Source organism: Buceros rhinoceros, unplaced genomic scaffold, assembly GCF_000710305.1.
Source record: "Buceros rhinoceros silvestris isolate BGI_N320 unplaced genomic scaffold, ASM71030v1 scaffold13865, whole genome shotgun sequence".
Taxonomy (NCBI): Eukaryota; Metazoa; Chordata; class Aves; order Bucerotiformes; family Bucerotidae; genus Buceros; species Buceros rhinoceros.
The window spans coordinates 37238-53940 of NW_010411245.1; the positions used below are offsets into that span (position 1 = coordinate 37238).

The following is a 16703-nucleotide window of genomic DNA, read 5'->3' on the forward strand; positions in this document are numbered from 1 at the left end:
TAATACCAGCAGCTAAAGACAGAAAAATTGTATGTGCAGAAAGTCAGAGAATCAAATAAATTTTACCTAAGGAGAACAGTATGCAGTCAGCCATCAGTTGCTGGGGATTTCTAGAGGCAAAGAGAAAGACAGAACAATCTCTCAGCTGAGATAGAAGAGACTGAAGTTACTCCACGAAGCCTCTGAGCCAAAGTTATTTTAGTCTCATGCCTGGACTAGGTCCATAGCCTGGCATCATTCCCTCATGGATAGAAAGACTACAGGCAAAGCGGTACCAACAAATCCTTCCATTCTACTCTTTTTTCCAATGTCTGCCCAACCTGCATTTCTCCCAGTGTCTTCTGAGAGGGCTCAGTCATGCCCCATTAGGAGTGATCTTTGCCTGGATCCCCTTATCTCCTGCCAGTTCCTAATGAAACTGCACTGGATCCACTGCCAAAAAGCAGCTGACAAGATAGAAGAAGATTTGTCTCAATTCACTCATTTATCATTCCAAGACAAGTATTTTTTGCTGGCTCTTATTTCCTGAAATTCTCTTCCTTTATATATGCTGTGGTTTTGGAAAATTTAAAACATTTTCCTATTACCTCCAAGGTGGCCTGTTGTGTCAGTAGCTTTCTGCTAAGTAAGAAAGTATTTTACCGATGAAAAAGTAATATTTAGCACTTTTACTAAAACAAAATTTATATGATTAAGTACTCCTTCTAGTGGACTGAATACAGAGAAATAATTAACGTGAGTCTAAATGTAAGCCAAAAATAAAGAAGTTTTTGTGAACCTTCAGTATTTATAAGGGTCTAACTTCACATGCTTTCATAGGTGTATTTGTGAGGACTAGAACATAGGTTTAGCTTTGAACATGAAAAACCATGGACTGAATATCCACTGAAATATTCATTATCTGCATACTTGTCCCACTGAGTTTATGTTGCCTCTTGAACCAAATCAAATGAGCTTCAAATGGGCTCTGAATGCAATTTTCAGCAGTGCCTGGTACTAGTCTGGCTCTGCTTCTTTTGGAGTCAGTGATAAAGCTTACAAGGACTTTAATGAAATAAGAGTGCAAGATACTTAAAGTTACTCATTGTCTCTTGGCAGCCAAGAAATCCTACTTTAAGGTCTCACAACACATAGCGTTTTCTCCCTGACACGAGAATGTAATGTGTACCCAGTCATCTCAGCAATGTGAGAGGACCACAAGCATTGCAGACTATGGGAAAGATAAAATCAGCTGTACAAGAAGGGTGATGAAAGAAGAGGTAATGGAAAGAAACAACAAAGAGGAGGAAAGAAGAAAGAACTGTCCAATTCAAGGTTATTAGAGATCATGAAAGGAGAAAAGGATGAGGGAGGAACAGAGAATGAAGACATCAGCCAAAGGGGACAGAGAAAAAAGAAGCAAAAGGGAGAGAGAGAAAATTTAAAAGTGACAAGAAGAGACAATGAGGAAGGAAAATAATCTGGAAAAGGAAGACTTAGAATGTGGCAGAGAAATGCTGGAGAGGAATATGGATGGAAAGCAAACCATGGAGAAAGAGCAAATGGAGGTTCTTGCTCGACTGTAAGAAAAGGATAGCAGATAGAAAATAGGGAGAAATGGGCATCAGGAAAGAAAATAGACAGACGAAAATAAAGAGTGAAGAAATATGCAGATGTGCTGCTTCACTGAGGGAAATTAAAAGAAAATAGATCCATCCTAACAAAACAGTCTTTCATTACAAATTCACAGATAGGTTAAGTAGGTAGAGGGGTTTTATCTAGGCATCAAAAGAAAGTATCTATACGGTAGGAATTCAGAATTCTAATGCCATGGTAAAAAAAAAATGATAAAAGTCAACAGGGTAAAAGTAGAAAAGCATCTGTGTTCTTTCTGGAATTAGAACAGACAACGGCTTTTCTTCTGTGTCTTCATGAGGAAAAGGATCAACAGCATTCCCACTTCACATACCTAATTAGAGCTTGAAAATCTACCAAAATACCTAGGCCTGAAAATAAGATTGAAAGATTTACAGATTGCTTTCACAGAGCTGGCTAGAACAGCAATGGCTGGGAGGCATTACTCTGACTGCTTAGAAAGGTAAAGTCAAAATGAGTTGCTGGTTTCTGTCCAGTTCCTGCTAAATAGATGTTTTCATAGTAATAACCACAACCCTGACTGTTACTGACACACGTGTGGCCAAAAATTCTCCACTGAGGACCACACAGCTCTGTTTATGATCTCCTCTTGCCCTAGAGTGCTCTGTGCAAGTTAGCGGTGAGTGACATAGAGGGAGAACTTGTTCTCCCTTTTGGCCTCTTAAATAGTTAAAAAGGGGACATATTTGTCAAGAGCTACAAACCTGTTGTTTTTTAACAAGCACTCAAATTCATGGAGGCATAGACATGCTATAAAGTTAGCATACCTTACAGAAAACTCCATTTCTTAATTTGACCACGTTTCTTCTTGTCCCGTCTCTTTCTTGCCCACTCCTCTATTTTTTCTCCCTCTTCACATATTCAATTCAGGGAACTGCAAACACAGTATCTTTACAGGTTTACTTTTGTAACTGTTTATGAAATACCTGACTAGAAAAAAACCCACAATATTTTGTTTATGAATCTGGTGTTTCAGAAGGCATATAGCTTTGTAGCTGCAAACACAGCAGTGAGTAAGAATCACTGCTTTCTGCCCATTTCTCCTCTTCTGTGTAAAGTCATTTAGCCACCCTATGCCTGTCAAGGGTTAGAGATGAGCTGACCACTAGATGAATGACAGATGCTCTCTATTAACCCCTCTCTACCATCCTAAAGGGAAAGACATTTGTAAGTCCAGGTGTCAAGGGTTACAGCTGGGCTGGCCACTAGACAGATGCTCTCTATTAACCCCTTCCTATTCCCATAAGGAAAGAGAAGGGGAATAAGGGAGAGAGATTTATGAATTGCAAAAGAAAATTAAAAATGCTTTAATTAAAATAATAACAATAAAAAGAAATATATACAAATATATGCAAAAACAATAGCAAACCCACTTCACCTGCCCCGCCCCCATGGCAACCATCACCACTGATGCTGTGGGTAGACACTGGGGAAGTCCCAGACTGGACTCAACAGCAGATGGGAACTGGATTCAGTAGCTGGATTCTGGAACTGGATTCAGGAATGCACGGATTGGGATCGAAGGTAAAAGGGACAGAGTCCTACTTGGACACCGGCCATTGAAGAAGAGAGCTTGACCCTTGTGATCCCTTAGCTTTATTCCGAATATGGTGTCTATGGGATCAAACACCTTGTTGGTCAGTTTAGGGTCACCTGTCCTGTCCGCTCCTCCCCACAGGTGCAGGCTCTCCTCACTGCACCCCCACCGTGGCACACAGGATTTAGCAGTGACCTTGGTCTGCACAGGAGCAAGTAGAAGCCAGAGCCTTTCTGCACCCCAACCCCTGGCAGTAGCTGTCAACATCGAGCGCTGTCACTGCTAGAAGCAGACCCTGTCTGCAACAATGTGCCGTTAACTTCAGACAGTGCAGTCACCGAGCAGAGACTGAGCTGAACAGTGAAATCACTGGACAGAATTAGTCCTATCAGGACAACGCCAATTTTCCTCTGCCAAATTCTTCCTTTTTTCAAATCAGTATTGTGAGATTTTATCCATTAATGTCTGTAAAATACTTTTGGATCTTCAGATGAGAGAGAAATGCAAAGTATTATTGTATCTGTCTACCAGCCTCCCAACCTATGAATTCAATTCATGGCAATTCAGTCACATAAAACAGAATCTCAAAGACCTGGAAACCACCAGAAGTAAAGCATTCAATATTCTACTATGAAAAAATCCCACAGGAAACAATTATATTTCTCTAGCCTTTCTGAACCTTCATCAGGAAATCACACCTCTACTATACAGGATTGACAGCATGGTCAAAATAAAGCTATGGGAAGGATATAATTTTCTATTACATCCCAGTTCTTTTGCAGCGTGGAACATTCTGAAGAACCATTCTGAAGTTTTGCACAACTTACCGGTTTACTCCCCCATTCAATTCAATAGGATTTTTCATTCAAGTTGCTAGCTACATCTGCTTTAAATATTTAATTAGTAAGTAATAGGATATATGTTCTGTCTGGTGTAGTACATGTGTGTTCATTTACTTACTCAAGGGAAGATAGGATCTGCAATGTAGTCAGTACTACATGCTGTAAGCTAAACAATAAAAGTTACATTAATCTTTAGAGCTGATACACCAGCTTAGTAATAGCAGGTCATAAAAGATATTTTGTAGGAACCCATTGCACTTGAATTCCAGTATAGTCTGGTAGGTCCTGGAAAGGATTGCTATCATCTGCTGGATCCTGCCACAGCCAGTGTGTGAGAGTTCCATGGGAGCAAATTTCCTCAGCAGAAAAATAAAATGTCAAAGCAGTCTGCCATAATCAGAATTGTCAATGCTCTTCACCTTTATTAGTGACTGTTATTATTTATTTCTTTAATGTCCACTGTGTGAGCTATTATTAATCCCCCATGAGTGATAGCTTTAAAAAAGTACAGAGATAAAGTACAAACCTGCCAATTCCTGTGAGAACTACAGCCTAACTTAGTCACATGCCCTTTCCTTAGTGAAAACCAGGCTGTAGTGTTAAGAGCCGTGAGGCTGAAAGTGTGCAGAGGGAGAAGGCTTGGTGCAGGGCATAGAAAGGGCCAAGGGTGACTTAAGGGACAAGAGACAGAGAGAAGGGGATATATTGGTTAACTGTCTCTGAAGATTATGTTAATCATTATCACCCTACTTAGCAAAAGATACAACCATGTGTTGATGACCATGATCTGACTCATTTACGTGGTGTGCTGAATTTGGGCTTGTATAATTCTAGATCCAAAGTTTCCATTCATATTTGTATATATAAACTGGTCAAACCTTAAAGACAAGATTTGTCTGAGATGGAAATAGAATTCACTGTGTTGCTGAATCTCAGCTGAGGGCTTCTGGGAGAGAGAAAGATGGAGGAGCCTGAGCCGGAGCCTCAGCGCAGGCTCTGAGCTGTGGTCAGGCTGTGTGCACTGCAAAAGCATCTGTGAGTGCTGCCTCCTCCCTCAGGAAGTGCAATCCTTTGGTTTCATAAAATCTCATTGTCATTTTGTGTTAAAATCTCTAAAAAGAAAAGAAAAAGCAAAGTGTTTACATAATATTGCAGGTTACTATACCTTTGTTTTATCAGTACATTTTAGAGCTAATCTTTGTTTTAAAATAAATTTTAAAAGGCAACCAAAGCTATACAATAAAGGACAAAGGATAAAACTACCTCACCTTTGTCTTCGCACCTTTGTGTAACATCCTGTTTGATCTCATGCTAGTCAAGCTATAAATCTAAATACATAAGCTATCTGTAAGCTTGTAGCTCCTGTAGACCTTCATAAAAGACTAGGAATATGGCTTTACATTCAAATCTTATTTGTTATCTGCTATGATGATGTGAGCTGGTTTGTTTTGGGTTTTTGTTTATTTATTTGTTTGTTTTTTCTGAGCTGAGCTTGCAGCAAGACTTTTAACCATCGGCATTGGAAAAACCCTCCCAGAGCCCACTGAGGCATTGCATCTATTTCATCACCGGTCCCAGGAATTTCCCTAAGTTCCTTCAAGCTGTCAAGAGCCTTTTTTAATTGCTGCACATCTTCAGTCCTTTCCCTGGTGAAGAACAGTGGGGCTTCAGTCTATTTATCTGTCTGGATCTCACCTTTTTTTCATTCCTACTATTGAGCCTAAGCTGAATGCAGCTGCTACAGCTGTTGCTGTTCTTGTGCCTGCCCTGCTTTCTGCTTATGCTTATGTTCCAAAAAAAGATTCTCTGGGATGTTCTGTGAAATGAATGGAACATAAAGGCTAATTGTATTCTCCTTCATTGACATGCTCTTTCTTTTACTGGCTGTCCTGAATTTGTGGTGAAGTGCTAGTGTTTTATGTTCTAAACTTCACTCTTTGCAGGGTGAGTTCCTTTTGGCACCTCACTCTTTACAGTACTAAAATATTTCCTTTGCTGCAATAAGACTCTATTATGTAGAGTCCATGAATAAGCTTCTAATTCTGCCAAATTACATTCTCTTTATGTAAGTGAAGAAACTACATCTCTTTTTCCACTTAGTCTGATACTCATTTTCAAAGGGTTTCACATCACTTGCCTGTTATAAGCACTTGTACATACATTTTTATGACATTGTTGCATGTATATATGATCAGCTAAGTCAAATATGTATATGTAGTAGTTGATAGTAAAGAAGCAGGGTATATGCAAGTCCTATGTATGATCAGATATTCTGAAAATACAGATTCACAATTCCAGTGGTGCAAGGACTTGTAGTTGTCTCCTTATCTAATCTCCATAGGATAGCAAATAAATATTGTAATAACTTTATAGTTGAAACAGACTGCTCTATATCTGCATCCTATATTTCACAGTGGTTATAAACACTTCCCATAGAATGGAAACAGCAGTAAACAGAAATTCTCTAGGGTTTTGAAATATCCTTATCAACTGCACTAAACTCTCATTTCATCTATTACATTTAGGTCAATATAAGCTTATGAGACTTGAAAAAAATGTAGTGTCAAAATCAAAATCTAAAGGGTCCTTCTAAAATCCTTGACTAATAAAAAAATCTCTTCTGGTTAATCAAAAATATGATTGTAAACTAATGTGAACTATAAAAATCCCTTTGTGAAGATTCTCTGTTCAATTTACAGCAGGATGATTTCTTCTTTAGCTTCAGTTGCTTAAGACTTTTTTTAAAATGACACAGAAATAAGCTAGTTTTTAAATTGTGCAAAACTGTACTGAAGGCTGAGGTGTAATGATCTAATTTTAAAACTGATCAATTGGATATACTGGTGCATCTTATAAATCCTGTTTGATAATACACTATTAATCATACATGCCTTTCGTAAAAGCCTTGGAAAAGATGAGAAAAAACATTGTTCAGTTTTGATAATAGCATGTTCTCAAAAGGACTGAAAAGTCTTTGGAGGAAAATGGTGGCTTTGAACAGCGTGTGTTCATAAAGAAGGAATCCTTGTAGAACCTCAGACAGGCTGCAGAGGAACAGTCTCATGGCTCTTTGTTCTTCTTTATTCATTTAAATGCCATAGGTATTTACGGCCAAAGTCTAGTCAATTCCTTTAATTAATTCTTACCTACATATCTTTTGATTCAACACTTTTAGAGGCTTCTGTCAGGCTTCAGTGATGCACCTGGCTTTGATGGATGTAGGAAGTAGGCACTGTACATCACTGAAGATAACCTAGCATTAAAAAAAACACGAGCCAAGAGATTATCTCTTGCAGATCTCAAAACATTTGCTAAAGAAATAAAAAGTAATTGTGAGATCATCTAGATATTTAAATATAAAGTATTTAAAATATAAGACCCTTTATATAAGATGCTCTAACCATTTATTTTTAACTTAAACAAATAGCCAAAATTTGTGCTAGCCATATGCAACCACAGCAAAGAATGACTGTTAAGGGCCATACGGAGTTACGACTTCTTCACCAAAGACCATATTTTTACCTAACTTGTGTCAGAAGAAACTATGCAAAACTTAAGAGGTTTTATCTTTTTATAAGATTGATCAACACTTATATTGGTCTTTAAGACATTAAGAGTCACAGTAATACTTATACCTTCTAGTCAGTATCATGGTCTTGTACTTGGTCCTGTGCAAAGTTGTAAAGGAAGAGAAAAGGGGAATTGCCTTCAAGGATGTTGTTTAGACTTCTTGTCCAAAGCACACAAGCTGATTTTCATACAGAAGAGAAACTTCAGTGACTTAATGAACCCCAGAGGTTTTACCAGCTTACATCCTGGAAGTGCTACCATACTTTAAATTTTTCTGTAGAATAAATGAACTGGTCCAGATGAAGACCATATGAGAACTCCATTTAACAAATTCCAGGTTAATTTATCTCTTTCAAAGTTGCATTAATCATATGTGAGGTTTGGCCCTGCTGAGCTCCTCAAAAGTAGGTAATATTATAAAACTTACTAGCTTTAAAGAGCTAAAATTCAGCTTAATGGAATGTGACAGCTCCATTGCACTGAATTCTGGGTTGCCTAATTCCTGATTTTAAGAAACTTTCAAGTCTCTGCAGAAATCTTTTTGAAGCAAAAGTTTATCAGTATGGACCAACTTTGAGGAAAGCACATGTGTAACTAAGGGGTGAAAGCCAAAGTCTGGATGAACTCTAGATTCAGATAGTGAAAGAATTCAATGTTATGGAAATCAGGTGTTTCAGAATGCAACATCTGAATTTGTGCTCATGCTTTTTTGAATTTGAATGCTTTCTTCAAACAAATCTTTAAAGCATGGCTAAAATTCAAAACTTATGCTTGAGAAAAGTGACTTTTTAGAATGCATGTAGCATTCATCTGTTCAGTAGAATGAACATAAATTTATTCTTCCTTTGTCTTTTCTGTGATTTAGTGTAGCAGTTCAAATACCAGCAAATGATTTTACTTAACATTATAATTCAGCTTTTTCTGTGGTGATCGCAATCGTCTTTGCAGTGTAGAAAAAAAAACATTCATTTTCTTTGATGACTCTAATCTCATTCCACTCTTAGAAATTCCTCTGACGGCTGTATCCATGACTTCTCTGTCTGATGCTGTAGCTTGGTGTTTGGGAATGTTTGGGTGGGTTACCATTTCACTGCAACAGGCCAGCATTACTTCCCTGTCTTCACTTTTCCTTAGGCATTTTTTTCACTTCATGGAGATGGGGTGGTGTCTCTCCATGGTGTGACCTCATGACACTGTGCAGTGGGACTAGAGCAATAGCTCTGATAGAAAACAAAATGAATCTCCGAAATGTTAGCCATTACCTAAGCATACACCATGGGGATATTCCATTTGTTATCAACCCTACTCACTCCTGGTGGTGTGGGGATGTCAGGCTGCTGCTGATAGTGGAGCTCTCTAGAAAGCATTTGAGTGGGCAGGTGAGGAGTAGCAAAGAAAAACATTTTATGAATGAAAAAATTATGTTTATCCCCAGTGTGGAATTTAGCTCAGGTTTAGCAATGGCTAGAGGTCCCTAGGGCTGGCACCTGTGGAAAAAAGGACTGAGCCAACAAATATTCTTTAATTGGCAGTTATATCTTTCCTGTCAGTAACACTGTTCCATATCTCTTCCATTATTATCCTAGGTGTCCCACCCCTGGGTGTGACGGCTCTGGGCATATTACTGGAAATTATGCTTCACATCGAAGGTATGTAAAGAGAAGGGTTTGTTCTTTACTGAAGGGCCAGAACAGACCTCGACAGACCTTTCTTCCCTCTGTCCATACTGAAGTAGGATTGAGCACTGTATGTAGATGTGGGTTGGTCTAACTCATCCTGTTTATCACCAATAAATAACATTTCTCAGCTTCGGCATGGCTCACTACCCAAATAGTTAGGAAGATTTTTGATAATATCTAACAAAATCTTCGTAGAAAATTCATTTTTTCTACCTTCTCTGTTAGCCCAGGGAAGCAATTCAGTATTCGTATGTTTCTGCTGCTTTACATTCTGAATGACTTCACTCTTTTCCTCACAATTTTACCTTTTCTGGACTCAAATCCTACTCCTGCATTTTTTTTCTCTCCAAATTATATCTCCTGATTGTTCCTGTCAGTCTCTTGCAGACTCTCTCTGTATTTCTTGAAACGCAAAACTGGACCTAGTTCTTTACCTCCTCTCCCAGCTGAAGCCTTACCAGCTTTAATCAAAGGGAAAAAGTACCTCTTTCATCTAACATGCAACAGACTTGTTAGTACATTTCAGAGTAAAGCTTGGCTTATTTTTAAACCACAACACATTGTACATAACTATGTCAACCCAAAAGAATGGAAAGACAAATTTATGGATGAAAGCTGTTACCTTAACTGCCTAAACTATAACTGCAATCCTTACCAAGGGCCAAAGAAACATTGACTAATTAGGGTATTGTTGGTAACCCCAAAATCAATTACAGTGATACCACTGTAAGGGTAACATTACAAATGCTGTGTAATTTGCATTTCCCCTGTAGCTATTTGAGAACTGTAAATCAGTAGAGAAGAGCTGCACCATATTTTGTAAACAGCTATCCACTGTTTGATCAAAGAATAATAGTGTAGGCCACCTCTCTTTTGTTAGTAAAGGCTCTTTACTCCTATGCATAGCAATACTGTTGAGTATGCACATTTTCTTGCTTCACCAAGTCCTTGTATTTGGCTATGCACAAATTCCCAATTTAAATGTATTCCCAGTAAAAGCAACAGTTTAAAGTCAAAACATAAATAACATAGAGATTGGGAATGTGCCATACCTTTACATGCTGTAAAAATGAAAAATCACAGTAAAAATTTCTGTAATGCACAGTTAAAGATCAGAAGGACAAATAACATTACTAAGGAGAAAACATTTTAAAAGCACTTACATGATGTAGGAGATTGAATCACACTTTCAAAAGGGTTTTAAGGTCAAATTTAGAACTACATGTGGATTTATCAGATTTATTATTTAACTGTATGTGGATTTATCAGCTCACACCTCTACCAGCACTCTGCTTGGTGTAGCTATGCCCTGATTGCTATTTCAGGAAGCCATTTATGTATTTGGTCATCTATATAACCAGAAACAGGCAGGACAGTGAAAGTGCAGAAAGTAAGGTGTCACATCCAACCTTTGAAATGCCACCATGTCTGCATTGACCACATAACTCATTCATTTATCTTTCAAAAGGCCTCTGGCAGCCCTGGGTCCTTGGCTGCATGTGGGTATGGAGGCACTGAGACTGAAGGAGTAATGTTGTCTTTGCTTAAAACCACCACAGTCTTGGCAAGACCTGTCACATTTACAGGAAGCTGGTCCCACACTGTTCGGGTCCTGATACCTCTCAAGGCCATTTCTGAGGTGGTCAGACTCTTTAAAAGGGCAGAAAAACAGTGTTCCAAATCTGAGGCTGTTAAGTATGAAAGACCCCACATCAATTCACAGTTAAGCTTTCTAATTCCCACAGTGAAAATCAGCATTTACCTCTGCTTGCATCTGAGTTAGCTTTTTTGTTTGTGTTTGATATTACCACTTACAACCCTTTCAGTTTCAGAAGGAAAGGAATGACAAACTTTTCTCCTAAATGGCTGCCAACACAGCTAGGTATCATCTGTATTTGAAATGGCTGCTCAACAGCAAGCACACATGAAGGCAGACTTAACTCTGCCAAAACTCTCTGCAGTTTCACACACCCATTCAATGTATGCAAGAAGTTATACCAGCACATATCAGTGTTGAATTTCCCTTGTTGTCTTTTATCTTTATATATAAGGAATTAAGCTGATGTAAAAATAAAGTAATATGTTTACCCTGTAAAATTTTTTTGTTATTATAGGATTAAAAAAAAATTAAAGCAAAGGCTCGTCATTGACATATGCTTTCTTCATGAATCTGCTGTCAGAGGAAAAATTAATCATAACCTCAGAACCTCAGAAATGTCTGTTTAGAGGACCTGAAAGGTCTTAGAATTTTCTAATAAATCATAGTGCAAGAATAGAAAGATCTATTGCAAAAAGATGGTGCACCAAAATACCAATAGGTAGGTGATAATTAAATTGCTTTAATATGTAGAAAGCATTAAATCACGAGTCAAGGCAGAAACTCTTTATTCAGATCTTGATATGAAGATGTCATCATCTAGAAGCATACCCATCTGTACACCTACTAAAAATAGTATTGCTTTCTAAGGAAACTCTATTAACTATTTAGTTTTCAGATGTAAAACATGATTATTCTCACACAGTGAGTATGACTAGTCTCACAGATAAGCTAGGGATATCTGTAACTCCTCTCTTCTCCCCTTCTCTTTCTGCAGTGCAGGTTGTATGGGTAGCAATGAACCAACCTGTTCCCGAACTGCCCCCTTGCCCCAGAGACTGCTTCCTCTTATTCTAAATCTCCTAGACTCTGTTCTCCTGCCTCTGACTTACAGATTATGAAATTATTATTTTTGAAGAGAACTATTTTTAAGTGGCATGGTCTTTTTGAGTTTTAGTTTGTATGCAGGGAACCACAGTACTTTGGTGTCCACTATTCCAATACAAGTTGCAATGAACAGCAACTTGCTTTAAAAAGGAAAATGACCATGTGAACTGGAAAATGAAATGGGATGAGAGCACAGGCCCAAGCATCACAGCACAGATGCCTATACTATTAAATTGCTAGCATGTCCTTTTGTGTGCTTCTGACCCTGGGCCACTGAAACTCTTCCAGACAATTCTCAGGTATAATTTGGGGCTCCGCATGGGTCCATACCACTCTCTGTAAGCAATATGGATGTAGCTGTCCTGCTTAACAGAGACAGAGAGCTTAGCTGTACAGATGTGAGCTTGCTGGTCTTGAGTCAAAACAGCAGTTCCAGGCCGCTTCCATTTACCACTACAGATGTAGCCGCGCCATCTCACTAAAAGTTGCTAGGTAATATGTCCAATATCTTGCGCTAACATTCCTCTTTCTTTAATTGACTTCTGTATCACTTCATAGCATGTAAACTCTATTACTCATGTAATGTCTATTCTGTGACTGCGTCACCTTTTTCTCTGCTCTATCCTCCCTGTCCCTGCTTCTCTTGAGAAGACAGAATAACTGAAAATTTTGCTACCACTCTTTCTGTCTCTTCCCCATGAAGACAGGACCTAATATACAACACTGATGTACCTTTTGTCATGCTGAATACAAAAATTTAATCCTCTATTTTGTTTCTTTCTCTACGGAAATTTTTCTTTGGTGAGACTACTCTCATCTCAATACTTTTCAAGGAGGTGTTCTTTTTTAATGTTAAAGTGTTAAGATAGAAATAACATTTAAATAGAGCATCATTTTTGATAGACATATTTGTGCCTTGGATAGCAACTACTTAAAAAAATCTCTAAGTATCTATTAAAGTCATTGTCAAGTCTACTAAATGGTTTCTATAATGAATTCTTCACATGCAAAGGGAAAGCTGAGCTTCTAAAATCTTGGAATACATAAATCTTTTTCCATCTTGTGTAGTAGTTAAAAACAAGATTCTCGATGTCTAGTTAAATGTCACATTGCTTAGCCCAACATATAACTTTATCTCTACTAAATCTTCTTGTCTGGATGAGTTCTGAGTGCTTAAACTCTTTCTCAGGAAGGCATTGTACAGCTGTGAGCTTTGCTGTGCTCACCAGTTCTATAGGATTGTTACAAGACGATTGAGAAGGTTTCTAATATCCTCCTTAGAGAAATTAGTCCTTAGTCCACCACAGATCCAAAGACTCCTGTTTTTTGAGGTTATTCTTCCTTCCCTCTCAGACATGTAGAGGACATGTCTCTCGGCCCTGAAGCACTGGCTTCTGTTCCTTTCAAAACTATCGCTGCTGCTGAGTCAGCTGGAGGAATTATTAGACAGAGAGTTTAAGGCTGTTTTCCCTGACTCCTCAGAGACTGCCTGTGCGTGTGGTCTGCCCAGTGCCTGCAGTCCTGTCCTGCATCACAGACTGAGATACACGGATTCCCCCTCGTGGCTGCATACTGCAGCCCTCCTTAGTTAAATCACTTGAGCTTTGATTTTAGAAACTGGATGGAATTACCAATTCTGCCAGTTTTGCAGATAGAAAGTTATCCCTTGTAAAGCATACTCAGGAATGAGAAATTGCATTTTAAAATGTTTTCTTTCACTCAGTCTTTCAGGCTGTCCGCGGGCAAAGAAAAGTGGAATCAGGATAGCACAAAGCAAGGAAGACAAGGAAGACCAAGAGCCGATTAGGTGAGAACAAATGTTGTCAAAGGGCCTTCATGTGTGTTATAAGGTCATACATATCTTCAACTTTTTGGTAAGGCATAAATGGTATTTTCTGATAATTATCCAAGAGCAGATGGCCATACTGATTTCTCTGAGTGAACTGCAAATCAAGGATCTGTGCTGATTTATTCAGCAAAGCACACAATAGTCAGCCAAAGATACAATCTATAATTAAGAAACAGTTTTAAATATGTTTTTCACATGAAATTAAAAAGTTACCCAGATCTTTATTTCCTAAAAAACCCTTAAATGTGTTTTCATATTATAGACAAATCATATATGCTAAATAAAGTAGTTATGGGCATAGAGAAATGAGTGTTTATGTGAGATTGCTGCAACAAATTTGACTGTTTATGCAGTTTGCAAGAAGAAGAAATGCCTATCCATAACTGCTTCTTGCAAGGTGTTCTGATATCCACTGAACACAGTGGATTTAGTGACTGCTTAGACCATTAAGGACTGGATCCTTGGTGGAGAGTTGTAGCAATATTTTAGCGCAGGACAAACAGTGAAGTAACCAGCCTTGATTTGACGTGTGTTATGTAGCAGCATACTGAAGATAACATTGTTTTCTCTGAGCATTTCACTTTGAAAATTCTAACCCCTTCCTTCTAACCCTGGTTAATTGGGGTTTTTTTTAAGTATACAGGGCAAATGTATGAGGGAATTTCCAAGTAAGGAAAACCATCAGATAAATATAAACTGCCTTCATTGTTCCCTCTAGGCTGCAGCACATAGTTTGTCACAATCTCTGCTATTCAGAGAGCAGTTAAAAGGGCTCAGCATTTCTGATGACGTGCTATGATCACTTCACACCTAACTGCTTATACCTAACATTTTCATGACTTCAGACAAGTCTTTAGATTCATTACACATAAATAAAACGTACCAAGGATTATATTAAGTAGGATTTTATGCTTACGGAGTTTTTATGGGCAATTTCTCTGCTGAGCAAAGCTCAGTAGACAACATTTCAGTTCCCATGTGATATTTACTGTAATGAACACCTGCAATTCAAATACATATATCACTCCTTTTGTTGCAATTGCACAATATCAAGAGCTGTGACTTCATCTACTGGTTAGTCTGCTTACAGTTTATCAAATAACTTATTTTTCTTTTCATATTAGCTAAGATTTGCTTGTAATTTTACCCAGTAAAGCATATCTTGACTATTTTTAAGACCACAGTGCATGATTGCTCTTTTCATGTCATGTCAGGTTTATTTTGAATTTGTTGTAGAGGCTACCAGGTATACGCTGGCAAGACAATAAAGTTTATCTCATCTGTCTGCTATCCAGATGTCCAGTTCCTGGTTGTGATGGTCAGGGTCATATAACCGGAAAATATGCATCCCATCGCAGTGCATCAGGGTGTCCTTTAGCTGCCAAAAGGCAAAAGGATGGGTACCTAAATGGCTCACAGTTCTCTTGGAAGTCAGTGAAGACGGAAGGAATGTCATGTCCAACCCCAGGATGTGATGGCTCAGGACATGTCAGTGGTAGTTTTCTTACTCATCGTAGGTGAGTAACTACGGCTTATATCTTTCACTTATGCTTATTATTTAAATTAGATTAACAAGATTTGAAATGCAGCATTCTGTCATGGCATTTCTCTGTTCCTTTTGAATTTCATTATTATGTTGAAAAGTAATCTTCCTACATATATTTGTAGATAACTGGAAGTCAAGATACATGATTTATTTGATGCAAGTCCTTGCAGATAGAGACCTGAATCTGAATCTGTAATAAACAAATAAATTTACAGGAAAAAAAAAGCATGCATGACAATAACTGTAAATCTGCCACTGCTTTATAGAGTGACTCTGGACAAATTACCTTAGGATAGACTTTGCAGTACATGACTGAATCCCCCTGATTTTCAGAGATGTTGAACATATTGTTGATTCCCAAACATTAGAGGATGGAACTAAAGAATTAAAGGAACCAGTTCCATAAAAACAAAGTACTTTTATTCATTTGGTAATGAAAAAGTTCACTCAAAACAAGAGACGTGGAATACAGCAGATTAATTAAAACTAATGGAATAAAAATATTTGACAATAGGAATACATTAACATTTTCATGAACTTAGCAAAAATAACTGGCAATGATATTTTTCATAGCTTTTAAGACATTTAAGGAAGAGAAAGTGGCCGGTCTCTTAGGTATAAATCTCGCTGCCATTTTAGATGTTAAGTTATGGAGAAGCAAGGGTAGTCTTTGAGCTTTACATGGGAATCTCAGCCTAAACATGACTATAATGCCGGAGCTAATTTCTTATTATATAACCACTAATATAAAATTCTATTATTTTAACTATGTGAAGCCGATGTGCCTAATTTCTCACCTTTCTCCAGGCAGACCTCATTTGATCTTCTGTACCTTTTAGTCAACTAAATCAACCTGATCTTGTTTTGTAGTCAGTTCTAGAGGTACTTCTCCGTTCTCCTGCCTGTAACTATTTACTTTGATTCTTTCTTTGACAATCCTTTATAGCTTAATTCAAAAGCCTTACCCTTACTGCAACCTCTCCAGACTTTGTGCATATAGTTCCAATGTATTGTTTAGGTTCAGAGCTGGATTGTGCTTAGTGTTTGTATGGTACTTACCGTGGAGGGATTCCGGGTCCGTGACCTGAGGTCTACCAAAGTGGTCAAATGTATTACACTGCCTGCAGCTCCAACAGGCTTTAGGGAGCAGCAGATACAAAAGTCCCGACCATTTGTACAGATGTCCACATGTTGATTTAAGTTTCTGACTTTCAGTAAAATATCAGTATTAGAGTTCTTATTTCAGTTAGCTTGCTTCATAATGATGTAACATTTATTGAAGTCATAGAGATCTGTCATTAAAATTTTGAAGTGATTTTCCCTTTATATATATACATATAT

The 16703-nt window shown here is 38.0% G+C and overlaps 1 protein-coding gene across 1 annotated transcript in view; it reads left to right on the forward strand.

Annotated features, from left to right (window-relative positions):
- Positions 1–15333, forward strand: part of LOC104493291 (myelin transcription factor 1-like protein) — a gene marked incomplete at both ends in the record, with an annotated part of 51225 nt that extends 35892 nt beyond the window's left edge. Inside the window, 3 exons of the mRNA XM_010135944.1 lie at positions 9171–9233; positions 13691–13774; positions 15112–15333. Coding sequence (XP_010134246.1) covers positions 9171–9233; positions 13691–13774; positions 15112–15333 — 369 coding nt within the window. The remainder of the gene's footprint in view (positions 1–9170; positions 9234–13690; positions 13775–15111) is intronic.
- Between the last annotated feature and the right edge of the window lie 1370 nt (positions 15334–16703).